Source organism: Gigantopelta aegis, chromosome 1, assembly GCF_016097555.1.
Source record: "Gigantopelta aegis isolate Gae_Host chromosome 1, Gae_host_genome, whole genome shotgun sequence".
In the NCBI taxonomy this organism is placed as follows: domain Eukaryota; kingdom Metazoa; phylum Mollusca; class Gastropoda; order Neomphalida; family Peltospiridae; genus Gigantopelta; species Gigantopelta aegis.
The window spans coordinates 15,328,436-15,345,875 of NC_054699.1; the positions used below are offsets into that span (position 1 = coordinate 15,328,436).

General features: G+C 37.1%; 1 protein-coding gene across 2 annotated transcripts; it reads left to right on the plus strand.

Annotated features, from left to right (window-relative positions):
• Positions 1-1,232: 1,232 nt before the first annotated feature.
• Positions 1,233-17,238, plus strand: LOC121371060 (nucleoside diphosphate kinase 7-like). Of its 2 annotated transcripts, none has more exons than XM_041496686.1 (9): positions 1,233-1,292; positions 4,883-4,993; positions 7,214-7,389; positions 8,742-8,903; positions 9,416-9,570; positions 10,986-11,141; positions 12,722-12,957; positions 14,396-14,503; positions 17,052-17,238. In XM_041496686.1, exons 1-9 carry the CDS (start codon positions 1,248-1,250, stop codon positions 17,082-17,084), a joined length of 1,182 nt encoding a protein of 393 aa, XP_041352620.1. In that variant the 5' UTR covers positions 1,233-1,247; the 3' UTR covers positions 17,085-17,238. The 2 variants fall into 2 exon arrangements, with proteins under 2 accessions (XP_041352620.1, XP_041352629.1); XM_041496695.1 differs by lacking the exon at positions 1,233-1,292 and adding an exon at positions 2,143-2,254.
• The last annotated feature ends 202 nt before the right edge of the window (positions 17,239-17,440 follow it).

The following is a 17,440-nucleotide window of genomic DNA, read 5'->3' on the forward strand; positions in this document are numbered from 1 at the left end:
TTCACGGTTCGTTATGTAAACACTTATTTACACTGGAATTAACTATTTGGGACCACAAAATTGGTTCGTTTTAACAGTTAATTCGCTATACATAGTTCGTTCTATACATTAAAATGTATTACTAATATATAGGGGAGAAAATCGGGACTTTACAATCAGTTCGTTCTAACCGGTAGTTTGTTATAAGCGTGTTCGTTCTAAACGTACTTTACTGTATATCTATATATATATAGATATACTGAAACCGGCACACACACATTATTTACCCTCTGCACCAAAGTAAATACTAAACACACGGAGGGGGGGGGGGGGAACGACCTATATTTTCTTACTGCAGGCCTGCTACAGACACATTTGCAAATTTTTTTTAAAAAAAAGTTTAAACAAGAATTTAGGCCTATATTATAATTATTATATGTGTGTAATTTAGCAGTATAAACTTTTATTTTAAAATTTAAAAATAAATAAATAAGATGTAGTAGGCCTAGCTGTGGTATGGCACAATACATACAAGTATAGATAATATCCAAGCAAGTAAGATTAAATGAAAAATAAAGACCACACAAATGTAATGATAAAGGAATATACTCTTTATTCAAGAACTGGATGCATCGTTTTGTTGGGGGGGGGGGGGGGGGGGGTCATGGAAGACGATGGAATTGTGTATTTTATTTACAGTATAATGTGGGATTTTTATCACTGCACATGCTTTAACCATTTTGTTTGCTAAATTAATCTCTGTTGGTGTCAACAAGCAACAACATTAAAGTCAACGTAGTCACATTCTGTGAGGGAAGCCATGGAATTCCATCACTCATCAGGTTTGTCGTTTTAATGACCCTACCCACAAGCGGCGCCTAGTCTCTTCTTTTGGAAATTTGTCAAACGATATTTTTTTTAACATCATGTTATGGTTTATGCAGCCAACTGCACAGCATGTGTTAGGCATCGTGACCGTTAACTGTTGTAAATGATCGACCAAAGTTGCCTCATTTCACTATCAAACCATACGTAACTAAGGAGAAGCTTCACCGCGTCACGTGATAAACAATGGCGGCCAGGGGTCGAAGTACCCGTATGTTCGGTTCCGAGAATCTCACTAACAACTAACCCACTGTCCTGGACAGCCAGTACAGATATCTGAATTGTGTACCCAGAACAGCGTGTTTGAACCTTAATTGGGCATAAGCACGAACATAAGTTGAAATGAAATGAAAGATTAAGTACAACTGTGATAACATGCTCTCATGTATCACTGTCAAAACAGTGATGATATAGGGAGTTCGCAAAAGGTGAGCATATCCTGAACCACCGGTGGCACCCGTCATCCATACTGCCACCACAGCTGCCACATGTCACTTCATGTAAAACAATTGGAGGGGGGGGGGGGGGGGGGGGGGGACGTGCAAGAGTTTCACCAGAGATAGGCCTACATATATATATGCACAAGTTCAAAATATGGAATAGTATGGCCTACTGGTATGAGCCATCATTTCTTTAGTTGATATAGCTTCCAAATGTCTATCATAAAAACAAAATTTTAATGCACTCAAGAGTCCCTGGACATTATAACCTTGATGGAACAACTTCTGTGCCAGAATTGAGAATGATATATGGTGTTGTATGAACTCTGCATAGGTCCTACAATGAGTATCTTAGAAGTTGCGATAAAATTATGGAGCCGAAGGTAGGCCTATCTATAGGCTATTGCTCAACATAAAGTGAACATTTACTATGGAAAATTGCCTTTCTTTTTCTTCTTCTGTTTTTTTTTCTCTTCCTTTCTTTTCCATTAGCCATCATTAAAACGATCTTGTTTGCGGGATGGTCGGTATAAAATAGTCCCTGAGCACTACTAATGGGAAAAATGTAGCAAATTTCTTAAGTCCGCCTTGGAAAATGTAGCGGGTTTCCTCTGTAAGACTATATGTTAAAAATGACCAATAGCCGACGATTAATAAATCAATGTGCTCTAGTGTATCGTTAAAAAAAAAAAAAAAAAAAACTTTTATTTTAATTTATTAAAACGAACACCTTAAAAGAAAATCACTGGTGACGTTCGCGAACTGTCATAACCCTAGCGTTAGGTAGCGAGGAACGTTCGAGTTCACTTCTCTACTTCCTTTGTTGGCGTTGACCAATCACATTGTGGCTTTTAAATGTAGTAGGCAGGCGTTGTTGCTACAACAGTTGCCTTTTTTCAGTTTGATCACTTATAATATTGTTTTTGTTACAAGAACTAAATTCAAGAATGGTAACAATCAAGAATATTTTACATTCTTATTATTTAGTAAAGAACCGTACATGCTCAATTACTGTATAAAATCATAGGAAATTTATGTTTCACCTTGATATAGGCAAATGTTTAGGTCGTAATTATATATTATCGTGATAACCAATTATCAAATTGTCTAGACCTCCGAAAGTTCCAGCATTTAGTTCATTTAGGCTTAGGTTTGGTGTTAAGGTTAGTGATAGTATTAGCATGCATGCTGGAACGTTTGGAAGTCTTTCAGGGGGTGGGGGTGTAAGTCCAAGCGTTATGTGGCGTTACAAGGGGGGGGGGGGGGGGGGGGTATTGAACAGCGTTACCTAACAATTTTGTTTTCTCTTAAATGTGCCATGCCATGACAACAATATATAATGGAGGTTTTTAGAGGTAAATGTAAAACTATGATGGTGATCAATTAAAATAGTGCAAGTGAAAACCCGCAGGGTTTTTTTTCCATCGTACAGCAGTAGGTCACTTTAATGATATCATCATAGTACACATGGGTATAAATAAACATTGTCACGTTGCTTTATCTGTGTGTTGGGGGGGGGGGGGGGTATCTGAGCATTACATAATATTTTGGAGGGTGTATGGTCTAGCGTTATAAGGGGTAGGTAGGTGTTTAATTTGGACAAAAATAGCTTTACATAATATATATATATTAGGCGTGTCTTCTCCCACCAATACTTTTTCTGTTGTTCTAAATAAGTTTTAAAGTAAAAGCAGGGCTTCTAGAATTTTTATAAAATCCACTAGCCATGGGATCAGTGATTAAAAGAATTTACTAGCCACTATTAAAAATTAACTAGCCCTACTTTACTTTAAGTTAAATACAATTTTACTAAATAACAGTAATAATCACAAATGTCACCTGAAGAGGGAGATAGAGCTTAAAAACACTAACATTGGTGGGTTGGGGTTGGGGAAGGATATTCATATTTACAAAATAGACTTAACTGCAACATTTGACAATTTTGTTTTCACTAGCCGTCAGGCATGGCAATAACAGTTATTTACTAGCCCAACATTGAATATCACTAGCCATGGGAGTGGGGCAACCATAATCTAGAAGCCCTGGTTAAAGATGACTAATATCAAGGACATAAGCAGTTTTAGTTTTGTATAGTCCGGAGGGATGTAGAAAGTGTGGTTCTTCCTACATCCGGATCTCATTACATACCCTATATATAGCTGGTATTCAAAACTTGTGGCACCATGTTTCAACCATTTCTCAACCGAAATAGTGCAACAAATGGACACACAAACCAAAAATGTATAACCTACCGTACTCGCTAAATCCCTATGGAAGTACTTGCATCATTATTAACAAAATAAATCTTCCAACAACAACATAAAACATGTCTGCACCATTTTAAATTTGCTAAATAGAGGGAAGCACCTTGCCGTGCATGTTGAGAAAAGTATTGCTGTGCATGTTGAGAAAAGTATTGCCTTAATGTGTCCCGTGTATTTGGTTTCGTACACATTGAATATAACCTATTCTATGGAAATTGTTTATGTATTATTAGCCCTCAAAATAAGTAATAAATGATATGTCACGTCTCGTATCGGTTACATCTTGGTGTTTTCCTGGATGTAACTATACTATGTATGCAGTAAAACATTTGTTCGCAATACATGATTGTTTATGAAATTCTTAGGCAACAGAGCTTGCTGTAACAAATAATACACAAATGAAATAACATCTCATCGGAATGAGATGTGTCCTAATAAACATTTAAATGCTCTGAAATATACTGACCGAAATTTTTTATTTTCTAGATGAAATTTCCAAAGTTGAATAGTAACCGAATCGGTTATGACTGAGAAATACCACTCAACCTAAAAATTGATTATGCTGACTACAGCTTATTTCGAGGGCTGTATTTATTACATTTACTTTTTTCTCTTTCTTTTTCTTTTGTCATCTTTTAAACTTAAAATTAATGTTTTGTGTACAATTATAAACCATACAACAAACTAATGTGGCAAAGCATATTAAAAATATAGTTGTTCTTAAATTTGAATGACATCAGTACACAAATAATGTTGCTTTCAATCTTCCCTCAATAACATTAAACTGGGTACACGATTCTTCTGTTTTTCAGAACACTGTAAAAGTTAGGTTAAGTATTCATGAAAAGACAAAACAATCCAAGTTCTCTTCAAGCCACATTAATGAGCACATTTACAGTGTACAGTTTTGTATTTTGGCTGTCCATAAAACAGGGTTTCCGAACTACCACAGTCAAAATTTTCGAGGTCTAAAGATCAAATGTTCAAGGTCTAAAGGTCAATTCATACTTTGATTGCTGACCTCATATACAACTGAAATTTGAACGAATGCGCACTCAAATTTAATATGAAGTGTGTTAATATTGTACAGAATTGACTGAAAAAATGACGATTAGGTTTGAACAGAAGCATGACTGGGCGAGTCGAGAACTCGCTGGCAAGAGTCCGCAGTGAAGTATAAATTCAGTTTAATTGTATCAGCTTTTATGTCTGTGTTTGTGTGTATGTATCTGTGTGTGACACCACATTTTCTCAGAAAATATTTAGGCCAGTTTAAACTCTCTGTTTTTTTGTTTCTACTTCTTTTTTTCGAAGGCTGATGATAATGGTAGTTACTCTTTCCTGGTGGAGTGGTATGAAGAACAAGCTGCCAGAATTCGTCAGTTTCTGCTTAGCTACCATGTGAAAACTCAGGGTGTTGAAATGGTAAGACGTTATATATTGTTTTCACTGATATTGAACCTTTTAGGCCTCTTGAAAGTTGTGAGAATGGTTCTTTCGTTCATCCATATTTGTGTAAATGTACTTTTTTGTAACCCTTTTTTGTTTATTGGCACTTTAAATTTAGGACAAGATTTGCTGTCAAAGCTGGTTCACACTTTCATTCATCTTTCTCATCTGTCACCCTCTGCCTATCATTCTCATTATCTTAAGACTAATGACTAATGGATTAATTTTTGACAAAAACCATGCTAAGTGGGTACAAGTTTATAACTTATTCATACATTTTCGCTTAAATATTTTATAAATACATAAAATAATGTTCATATGTGAAAAGGTAAGTGCTACATGTGTATTTTTGTGGGGTTTTAGGTCAGGTAAAAAAGATGCAAACAATTGATAAAGTTGCACTTACTTATGCGCAATTGGGATTAACTGTCTGGTATTTACAGCCATTATTAATATTCCCAATCACTGTTTTCCTGAATATTTCATGACTTTCGATCTTGATAAAATGATAAAATTTATTATCAAATTAGCCGTCTAGTGAAAATACTTACCAAAAACCACTTTTTCAACTAAAAATTTAGTATTATTTCCGGTGAGTGCCATGTGCAAAATGGTGGGAAATATGAATTGGAGAATGAACTGTATGTCGACTTGTGTGACATCGGGCGAAATATCTCGCCTGCAGTATCCAGAAGGCTAATGCAAAAAAACTTTACAAGTTCTCCCAAGATTTCAATCTGTTTTAACCCTGTCTGTTGGTTTTGTCCAACACTTGTCTTCTGAGCTGTCCGAACTATCACCTACCTGTCTCAACTTCATCCATGGGTGTATGTCTCTCCATACTTCCCTGTACCCACCTGGCATCCTGGCCGCCAGGGGAGTATGGTAGATGGTTACAATTCCAGAAGTAACTACTGAACACTCTCCGAAGTGGTAGGACTAAGTCCACAGCTAAAAGCTGATGGGAAATGACAGGTGTGTGGCACAGATAGCCACAAGAGATAAGCACCTGCTTGTGGTTGGAGAGTCAAAACAGAACAGAACTATATTTCACTCAAAGCCAAGGACTGGGATGTGAAGGTGGACAGCAAAAGAAGTTGAAAGATAGGAGGAGTTGCCATATCGAGAAGAAATGAGATAGGATTCAAAGGAGAGAAAGGAAAGGGGGCAGTGGGATTAATAAAAAAAAACAAAAAAAAAAAACACCCAACTAATTTAGGACATGATTTGCATGTCATTATGAGTTACAATCTATTGTTCATCCCATCCACCTACAAAAGTGTTGTTTGTAAATAATTTCAGTTTGGTTTGACATGAGAAGAAAAGTAAACATGTTTTTAAAAACCCCCACCAAAACCCCAGAACAACCTATTTTTGCGTTTAATTTAGAAAGCAATCGGCTCATAAATAAATAACTTATAGTAAATTTCTTAGTATGAAAAAAAAGGTGTTCCCTGTGGGACGGACTACACAGAGCTCTCAAGTTGGAACTTTGGCAAGATTTTGTCCGACATCGTGAATCCGAATAAAACGGCGCAGGAAATAAGCACACTGACCGTTGGTAAAGGTTCGAGATTCTGATCAATAAACAATGTGGTCACCTATTACATGATTTTAACCGGGTCGACCGGCAGTCACAGGCTTGTTTGTCGGTCGTCAAGATAGAATGAACAACAAAAAATATATATCATAATAATTTTTTTTGCTATGTTTAAAATGCATGAGAAAATTATGTACCGGCGTGAGAGTGTGACACAACATTCAGATTGCAAATGATATATATAAGTCGAAAACTTATATCATATAATATTGCCAAACTGATGGGAGAATACTTATAATACTTATAAATATATTATACAGTTATAAATAAAGTCTTTTAATTAGGTTGCTTGGCATTAAAAAATAGCAGTGAAACTTTTCAGTGGTCACTCTAGAATTTTGATTTTATTTTTTTTAAAGTAAATTTTCACATACTTAGAATATTTCCTAGAAAATTGATCAAAAGTGGCTAATTTGAAAGGCATTTTGAGAGCCAAATACTAACTGTTGTAGGCACTTTGTATAAAAATAAGCCATTTGATAATTTTTTTGTACAGCAGACTGAGTGAGCCCCACTTTTGAGTTACATTAACAAATAAAAGATGTTTGTTACAAAACTTGTTAATTAAAATTTTTTCTTTTTCTTTGTTATTGTAGTACTGTCTAAAGACGAGGAAGACGTTCTTAAAGACATGTTTGAAAGGGACGCCGAATGCCATCGAGCTGTCCGATCTGTTCATTGGAAGCACACACAACATCCTCGGTCGACAAATCACCATCAAAGATTATGGTGACGAGTACACTAGGAACCATCTGTCAGGGAAGAAAGAGAAGTAAGAAAATACGGCAGTCAAAATTTAATTAATGTCTTTATTATATTTCAATGTTAAAGGGACCGAAACAGATTGCTTGAGGTAAATCAGTAGCTCAAGATTTAAGCATAATAGTTGTTTGTAAAACTTTTAAAAAAAAAGAAAAGAAAAGAAGTGTGTTTTGTCTAATGACACCACTAGAGAGTATTGCCGTCGGACATTTGATATTTGTAATGTAGGTGTGCTGTATTTTATTGACAGAACATTTCATTACATAGTTAATGTGGTGTGTCCTATATTTGATTGACAGAACATTTCATTACATAGTTAATGTGGTGTGTTCTATATTTGATTGACAGAACATTTCATTACATAGTTAATGTGGTGTGTTCTATATTTGATTGACAGAACATTTCATTACATAGTTAATGTGGTGTGTTCTATATTTGATTGACAGAACATTTCATTACATAGTTAATGTTGGTGTGTCCTATATTTGGACAACATATGATACATTGATAATGTAGGTGTGTCCTATATTTGATTGACGGAACATTAGATACATTGTAACATAGGTGTGTCCTATATTTGATTGACGGAACATTAGATACATTGTAACATAGGTGTGTCCTATATTTGATTGACGGAACATTAGATACATTGTAACATAGGTGTGTCCTATATTTGATTGACGGAACATTAGATACATTGTAACATAGGTGTGTCCTATATTTGATTGACGGAACATTAGATACATTGTAACATAGGTGTGTCCTATATTTGATTGACGGAACATTAGATACATTGTAACATAGGTGTGTCCTATATTTGATTGACGGAATATTAGATACATTGTAACCAGGGCTTCTAGAATTTTTATAAAATCCACTAGCCATGGGATCAGTGATTTTAAAAATTGACTAGCCACGATTAAAAATTCGCTAGCCCTACTGTACTTAAGTTAAAACAATTTTAATAATTAATATTAATAATCTGATATGTCACCTAAAGAGGGAGATAGAGCTTAAAAACACTAACATTGGGTGGTGGTGGGGGAAGGATATTCATATTTACAAAATAGACTTAACAGCAGCATTTGACAAATTTCTTTTCACTAGCCGTCGGGCATGGCAATAATAGTTATTTACTAGCCCAACACTGAAATTGACTAGCCATGGGAGTGGGGCTACCATAATCTAGAAGCCATGGTAATATAGGTGTGTCCTATATTTGATTGACAAAATATTTGTTGGTGTGTCCAGTATTTGATTAACAAAACATTTCATTACATAGTTAATGTTGGTGTGTCCTACATTTGATTGACAGAACATTTGATACTTTGTTAATGTATGTGTTCTGTATTTGATTGACAGGACATTTGGGTTGGTGAAGCCTGATGCGGTGAACAAGGCAGGGACTATTCTGGATCAGATCTACCAGAAAGGATTCATGATTGCACAGCTCAAATCGTGTGTACTCGACCGCCAAGAAGGAAGTGATTTCTACCAGGACCACAAGGATGAATTTTACATGAAGTAAGCTTATATATTAATCAGCTGCAGTTCTTCAAAGATAAAACTCTAAACTCGTCTGCTGTAAAACAAATGTTATCTATAACAGATCTCACCATTTTAATCGGACTATATCTGAAGAGGGTGGGGTGGTCCAATCTCTAGTCAGTTGGGGGAGGGGGGGGGGATAAGTCAGATTTTTATCTGTATTTATTCCCCCCTGGTTCCTTTGGACATGTTTAATTTTAGTAATGGCTTGTTTTTTATTTATTTATGTTGTTTTGTTTTTGTTTTTCTTTTCTTTTGCTTCTTTTTTTTTCATTTATAAAGTAATTTACATCTAATTCGATTTTAAAAATAAGAGCCATACAAACAAAAAATAATAGTAACACAAAAAAAAGAAGTCAGTTTTTAAGATACTGTTTTCTTGTAAAATGTACTAATTAAATACATTATAATATACAACAACAACAACAACAAAGATGAATATAATACACCATTGCAAAAGTATGATTGATATTTGCTGTTTATTTCAGGACGCTGGTGGCGGATATAGTCAGTGGCCCTGTGCTTGCCTTTGAGATTGTGGGTGAAAACGCGGTGGGAAAATGGCGGGAGATGGTGGGGCCGTGCGACCCGGCAGAGGCCAGAAAATGTGCAGCAAGGTCACTCAGGGCGCAGTTTGGAACAGGTACGACCGATGAAGAGTTTTTACAAAACTTGTTGAAGAGACGTCCGAGGTTATTTACCACGGTTATAAATGTGAGGGATTCAGCTAAAGCACCCAGCATAATGTGTTATTATACTAAACATGCATAAACACCACTAAGGTTTATTTCTCCTTATTTAGACTTAAACTTTAGACTTACGGTACTTGGGAAATTCCTCCAAGACACTTGAGACAATATTATTTTGTAAACACTGTCACTGGGGTTATCTTAAGGAACCCAGGACAGTAATCGTCTGCCAGTATTGGTCAGGTGTGTGTGATGTTATCAGTGTGACTGGGGTGAAAGATTGTTCACACACACAGAGAGAATATCTGGCAAGAGAGAAAGACGTTTGGGGCCAGTTTAACTCTCCTTTTCATATACATTGTCTATATGTTATCATCATGGATCAAAGAATATAATCGAGATCAAACTTGTGTAGTTTTTGTGTGAGGGTGCTTTATGCACTCGGCCACATAAATAAGATGTTTCGGACTAACAGAGCCTGTTTAGTGACTAAGATTACACATTAAATACATTATGGCCCATGAACTAGGAGATGTGAACATTTGTTTTCCACACTCTATATTTGGCCTTCTGAATTATATTTATGAATTTTTCATAACGTCCCATCCCCTTATTAGAATAATTTCAAAATTGTCCCATAGGATTCTGTCCCAGGTCAGACCACTGGCTATCCAGAGATCGGATCCAGGATGGACATGCCTGAAACCTTAGTGGTATAGGGGCATGTTAAAATACTCAAAAAGTCAAAGTCTACACTCTTTGTTTTCAGAAGGCCTTGCAATATTCAGGTTACTGATCGAGTTTAACTTTCATGATAATTTACCCAATTATCACAGAGGTATGATCCTTGAATTTAGGAGACACAAAGAAAAATTGGGCCCGATAGGGAACATTTATTGCTTTAGCAGTTTAGAATAGAAATAGCAGACGTGTTAGAATGAAATCATGCCTCGAAATTGACAGGGAGCAGTCAGCCAATGAAGCTTCAAATGTACAATGTGCTTTTTTGATAAAAAGTTTCACAAGCTGCATTTGATTTCCATCTTGGGGTAAAGTGCTTGCTTGATGCGCGGATGATTTATGTGCTCTTCTGTCTGTGGGAAGTGTATATAAAAGATCCTTTGCTGCAATAGAAAAAATGTAGCAGGTTTCCTCTGATGACTAGATGTCAAAATGACCAAATGCTTGACATCCAATAGCCGATGATTAATAAATCAATGTGCACTGGTGGTGGTGTTGAAGAAATCAATTATTTTTCGATTTTCATCTTATGTTTTGCATTAAAATAAAGATTTATGTACTTGTGCCTCATTTGCAGTCCATGACACTTAATATTTGTATTTATTTTTCTTGTTTTTGTCCTCTCAAGACAAGTCAAAGAATGCACTGCACAGTGCGGCCAGTAGCGAGATCGCGTCTCGGGAACTGGAGTTCTTCTTCCCGACTGTCGGAGTTCCTCGTCGTAACTCAGCCAGCTTCGACCAGTGCACCTGTGCCGTCATCAAACCACACGCAGTTAAAGCAGGTACAACTTCAAACCTTCAAAAGATCTACTTTTTTTTTTTTTTAAATGACTGAACAATATAATTTTAATTTATAATGCTTATTTTCGTGCTTTTATCCAAGCTTCAAAGTATGCTGTCCTGGGCACACACCTCAGCTATCTGGAGAGAGAGAGAGAGAGAGAGAGAGAGAGAGAGAGAGAGAGAGAGAGAGAGAGAGAGAGAGAGAGAGAGAGAGAGAGAGAGAGAGAGAGAGAGAGAGAGAGAGAGAGAGAGAGAGAGAGAGAGAGAGAGAGAGAGAGAGACACACACACACACACACAGGCACTCACACACATACAGTGATACACACACAGAGAGAGAGAGAGAGACACACACACAGGCACTCACACACATACACAGTGATACACACACACAGAGAGAGAGAGAGAGAGGGGGGGGGGAGAGAGAGGGAGAGGGGGAGGGGGGGGGGGGGGGGGGGAGGGTCAGTGTAGTGGCCTTACGCCTACCCATTGAGTAACCATGAAGTGACATGAACAGAATGACAGTTCGTTTCAGTTTAGTGTTCCATACATTATATTTTTTGTTTTAATGTTTGTACTAATGGACATCTTATTTATACAGTTTGTTTAGAACTATAGAACTAACCGGTAAGATTTTAATGATTAGTTTGATCTTGTCTGTAGGTAGGAGTTGCCAGTTGGATTATAATAAATTATTTTTATTTTTAAGAGCTTTTAATGGGCAGTTATTTTTTTTGTGTCTATAATAGGACTTGCTGGTAAGATTGTAATGGTAAACTTATTTTTTATTTATGGGTTTGACGTAGCCCAGTGGTAAGGTGCTCGCTTCATGCGTGGTTGCTTTGGGATCGATCCCCTTAGGTGAGCCCATTGGGCTATTTGTCATTCAAGCCAGTGCAGCGCGACTGTTATATCAAAAGCTGTGGCATGTGCTATCCTGTCTGTGGGATGGTACATATAAAAGGTCCCTTGCTGCTAAAAAGGTAGCGGGTTTCAAGTCTAAGACTAGAAGTAAAAATTACCAAATGTTTGACATCCAATAGCCGATGATTAATTAATCATTGTGCTCTAGTGGTGTCGTTAAACAAAATAAACTTTTATTTTTTATCTATAATAGGACTTGCTGGTAAGATCACAATGGTATGTTTATTTTTTTAAATCTATAATTGGACTTGCTGGTAAGATCATAATGGTACTTTTTTTTTTTTTTAATCTATAATAAAACTTGCTGGTAAGATCATAATGGCATGTTTATTTTTCATGTCTACACTAGGACTTGCTGGTAAGATCATAATTGCATGTTTATTTTTTTTAATCAATAATAGGACTTGCTGGTAAGATCATAATTGCATGTTTATTTTTTATGTCTACACTAGGACTTGCTGGTAAGATCATAATGGGATGTTTATTTTTTATGTCTACACTAGGACTTGCTGGTAAGATCATAATGGCATGTTTATTTTTTATGTCTACACTAGGACTTGCTGGTAAGATCATAATGGCAAGTTTATTTTTTATGTCTACACTAGGACTTGCTGGTAAGATCATAATGGCACGTTTATTTTTTATGTCTACACTAGGACTTGCTGGTAAGATCATAATGGCGATCACGGAAGCCAACTTTGAGGTGACTGCGATCCAGATGTTCCACATGGACAAGGTGAATGCGGAGGAGTTCTACGAGGTCTACAAGGGAGTGGTGGCCGAGTACAACGGGATGGTGGTCGAACTCACGTCCGGCCCCTGCATCGCGCTCGAGATTCGCGCACAGAACGCGGTCACCGCCTTCAGGGAGATGGTGGGACCGGCCGACCCAGTGAGTACACTAGTACACTAGTCAGCTCATGTTGCTAGGTTTTTTAAAAGCCAGCCCTGCAATATTTACCTTGGGTTTTTTGGTGGGAGGGTTCTACTATATATAAACCCCTACACACACACACACAAAAAGTGCTTTCCAACACTACCACCCACCCACACACACACACACAGACGCACATACACATGACATACATGTGCCTGTTGTTAGCTTTGTCGTGTTAAAACTGGCTGCAATTCCTGCTGGATAATCGGTCCAGCAAGCTATAAATTCTGCAGGCCCGAAATCAAAGCCCACCGGACCAAACATGACTGACTCAAGCTAATGTGTGAATATAAATGTGAAATAACTGCTGGTCCGACTGGCAAAAAGTCTGGATAGCAATATTTCGAGCCCTGGTAGTGGTCTGTGGGAATGGGGGAGGGGTCACCTTTATATATAAACCTAAACAATTGTGCTTGCCAGCTGCCCTGTCCCCCACCCCCACCGCCATTGGACAATTTCTTGTTCCACGACTGATATATCGAATGCCATGGTATGTGTTATCCTGTTTGTGGGATGGTGCATATAAAAGATACCTTGCTACTAATGGAAAAAAAGATAGCTGTTCCGCTCGAAGACTATATGCCAATGATCAGTAAATCAGTGTGCTCTAGTGATATTGATATTCTTTCATAAAGCAGTATCCAAATAGAGTAATGTAGTCACATATGTGTACTATTCACTCTCCTTCATGTAGGACCGGTGTCGTGGTTAGGCCATCGGTCAACAGGCTGGTAGGTACTGGGTTTGGATCCCAGTCGAGGCACGGGATTTTTAATCCAGATACGGACTCCAAACCCAGAGTGAGTGCTCCGCAAGGCTCAATGGGTAGGTGTAAACCACTTGCAGCGACCAGTGATCCATAACTGGTTCAACAAAGGCCATGGTTTGTGCTATCCTGCCTGTTGGAAGCGCAAAAAAAAGATCCCTTGCTGCTAATCGGAAAGAGTAGCCCATGAAGTGGCGACAGCGGGTTTCCTCTCAAAATCTGTGTGGTCCTTAACCACATGTCTAATGCCATATAACCGTAAATAAAATGTGTCGAGTGCATCGTTAAATAAAACATTTCTTTCTTTCATATAGGGCGATATATGCAAATTCTCTTGACATCTCTTTACCATGCCCTCTCCCACACATACGTACCCAGGTACGGCGGAAGCAAGTAGATAATGGGGAGGGGGGGGGGGGGGGGGGCTGACTGAGATCGAGGGCACAAAGCTAAGTTACTAGGGGGTTCGTGGGTATGTTCCCCCCATAACATTTTGCAATTTTCTGCATTCTGCAAGTAAAATTCATCTCGGACTTAAGATTTACCACCAGTAATATTTTTGAATTCAAAATTATTGGGCCACTCTACTGGTGCCCAGTAAGATAACTGCTTTGATTATTTCCACAGGAGATAGCCCGACATTTACGACCAAGGACTCTACGCGCAACGTTTGGAGTCGACAAGATTAAAAATGCCATCCACTGCACTGACCTCCCAGAAGACGGACTACTAGAGGTGGGTGACAACCAGTCCATTTTATTCTAGGGCCCATATTTTCAAAGCAGTCTTGGCCTACGAAAAATAGTAAAACCATTGTAAGCTATGATGTGTGCTGTAGTGAAGTCACAACCTACAGTGTTTTTTTTTTTACGATTTCATAGTGCTAAAATGACTGATAATTTGGCCCTGTTTTTTAAATCCACTAATCTTAGGCAGTGCAAAATATTTTCAACTGGTACGTTACTCCTTGTTGTATTATTAACTTGGAAAACATATTTTTTTACAACTTTTTGCTTAAATTATCAATTTTGGTAAATTCAACATTTCTTTCATAATCCTGCTGTTTGTTTGTCAAAATTAATTTTATGCGAAACAAAAAAGGTATGTATACAGCAGAAACACAACGACTGATATATCAAAGATCGTGGTAGGTGATATCCTGTTTGTAGGATGGTGCATATAAAAGATCTTTTGCTACTAATGGAAAAATGTAGTGGGTTTTCTCTGTAAGACTAAGTGTCAACAATTACCAAATGCTTGACATCTAAATTATCAATGTGCTCAAGTGGTGTCATTAAACAAAACTTTGTATCATGGACACTAAAGTTAACATCTTTCACAATAATATATATTGATACCTCTTACATATCACGTTTTATCAGTCAACCATTGTTCACTAAATTATAGTGAGGTTGAATTCGACAAATGTCTGTTTTATTTATAAATAAGTCAAAAAGCTGATTCCATAATTCATAATTCATTACCTCTATTTTGTATGTGTCATGTTTGACTAAAAATTTAAATGTTATTAGATATTTAAAACATTTGTTAAATGTGCAGACCATTCCTAGTTTCAACCTCTAAAAATGGACACTAAGTTCGGTTAAGTTACAAACCTGTAACATATTTGTATAACATTACAAGAGAGTGAAACCAGAGTCTGTGACGTTGAAACTGTGAAATATAGTTAAAAATAGACTAAAACTCGACTCCATAATTGTTGTTTCTCAGACACACATGTATGCATTTTTAAAAATATGAAAAATGCATTTTGTGGTATTACAAACACCAGGATGACCAAACACACTGCGGTTGTATGGAAATGGATAATCTAAAACAATAAAATATAAGTAATGTTTGATTTCAGTGATCAAAAACGGCCCAAATTGTGAAAAACATGCCATAGTGCTTAAAAAGTAGGGTCCGTCTCTTTAATATCAAACATACCTACTGACGAGTGGAACCGTTAAAAGTTCTGTAGGCAGCAGTCAAAGTAAGATTTACATACGGAAAAATTTAGATTTTTTTTTTATACCCCCTACCACTAATGAAAAGACCACTCCTTCCTCTAATATTTAGTAACATATCTTGATGTGTGTACGTACGTGCGTACGTGCGTGCGTGCGTCCATGAGTGTGTGAGTACACCTGTCGACCGGCCTTGGTGGTGTCGTGGTTAAACCATCGGACATAAGGCTGGTAGGTATAGGGTTCGCAGCCCGGGAACCGGTTCCCACCCAGAGCAAGTTTTAATGACTCAATGGGTAGAACCAGTACATTCTCTTCTCTCTCACTAACCACTTTGGTTGAACCTTAATTGGATATAAGCACGAAAATAAGTTATAAATTTAGAAGTGCTGGGCAAAACCGAGCATGTAGCAAATAAATGTAATTAATTTATTTGTGTTTATTGGGGGACATACCTTCAGCAGCTTGGTGTTTTGTGAGGGGAGTATTGCTATATAATTACACACTTCCCACCAATATCAGATTTATTCTATTCTGATTGGATGACATCTCTAAAAAAAACTAAAGTATTCTTTTGATAAACCTAAAAAAATGTCACTACGTTAAATGGGACGTCATTACGTAAAACATGTTATGGGACAAAACATTAAAAACTGATTTATAGGTATTTTTAACTAAACAAGTTGTGTTTGTAATTTAAAAAATTGTCTGTCGAATTTATTGATAAATAGCAGTCACATATTTAGTATAAAATCGCTTAGCGTAGTGACATGATTTTATACAATTTGTGACCGTTGTACATCGACAAGCTCACAACAAAAAAAAGGGGGCAGGATTTAGCTCAGTTGGTTGAGTGCTCGCTTGAGGTGATTGCGTCGTAGGATCGAACCACCTCAGTGGATCCATTCAGCTGATGGGTTTTTTCTTATTTCAACCAGTGCACCACAACTGGACAAAGGCCATGGTATGTGCTTTCCTGTCTGTGGGAAAGTGCATATAAAAGATCCCTTGCTGCATTAAAAAAAATGTAAGAGGGTTTCCTCTGATGACTACAAGTCAGAATGACCAAATATTTGACATCCAATAGCCGATGATTAATTGATAAATGTGCTCTAGTGGTGTCTTTAAACAAAACATTATTTTTATTAGTTCACAAAAAACAATTCTTATTTATAATGCATATATATGCTAGTGTACTTTGGAATATTGTACGGTAGGTGCCCTTTTTAAATGTTGTACCCCCCCCCCCCCCCCGGGAAAATCCTGCATCCACCCCTGCCTTTTACCTAATACCAGTCTTCATTTTTCTTTTACAGGTGGAATATTTCTTCAAGATACTGGACCGCTAACATTTTCTCCTACTCGACAATACCTCCAGCAAGCACTTGTATATAAACATTATGTGAACGTGACATTGTATTCAAAACTGTGATCCTACATCATACATGTCTAGACTGGTCCAACACGGACAAACGTATCTAATAAATTATTTTTATTCTCGTCTATTTTATGCTCTCGTTTCTCGTTTTTATATTAATGTTAGTCAACTACAGTGCACCACTTGTAAACCTTCCTCCCTCCCACAAGCTCCCTCGCAGTGCACCTGCCACTTTCCAATTCTGAAATGTTGGCAAGTATGTACTAATGCAAAATACAAAAAAACTAGTTTTCATAAAGTCACAATCTCTACTTTTCATATTGTAAC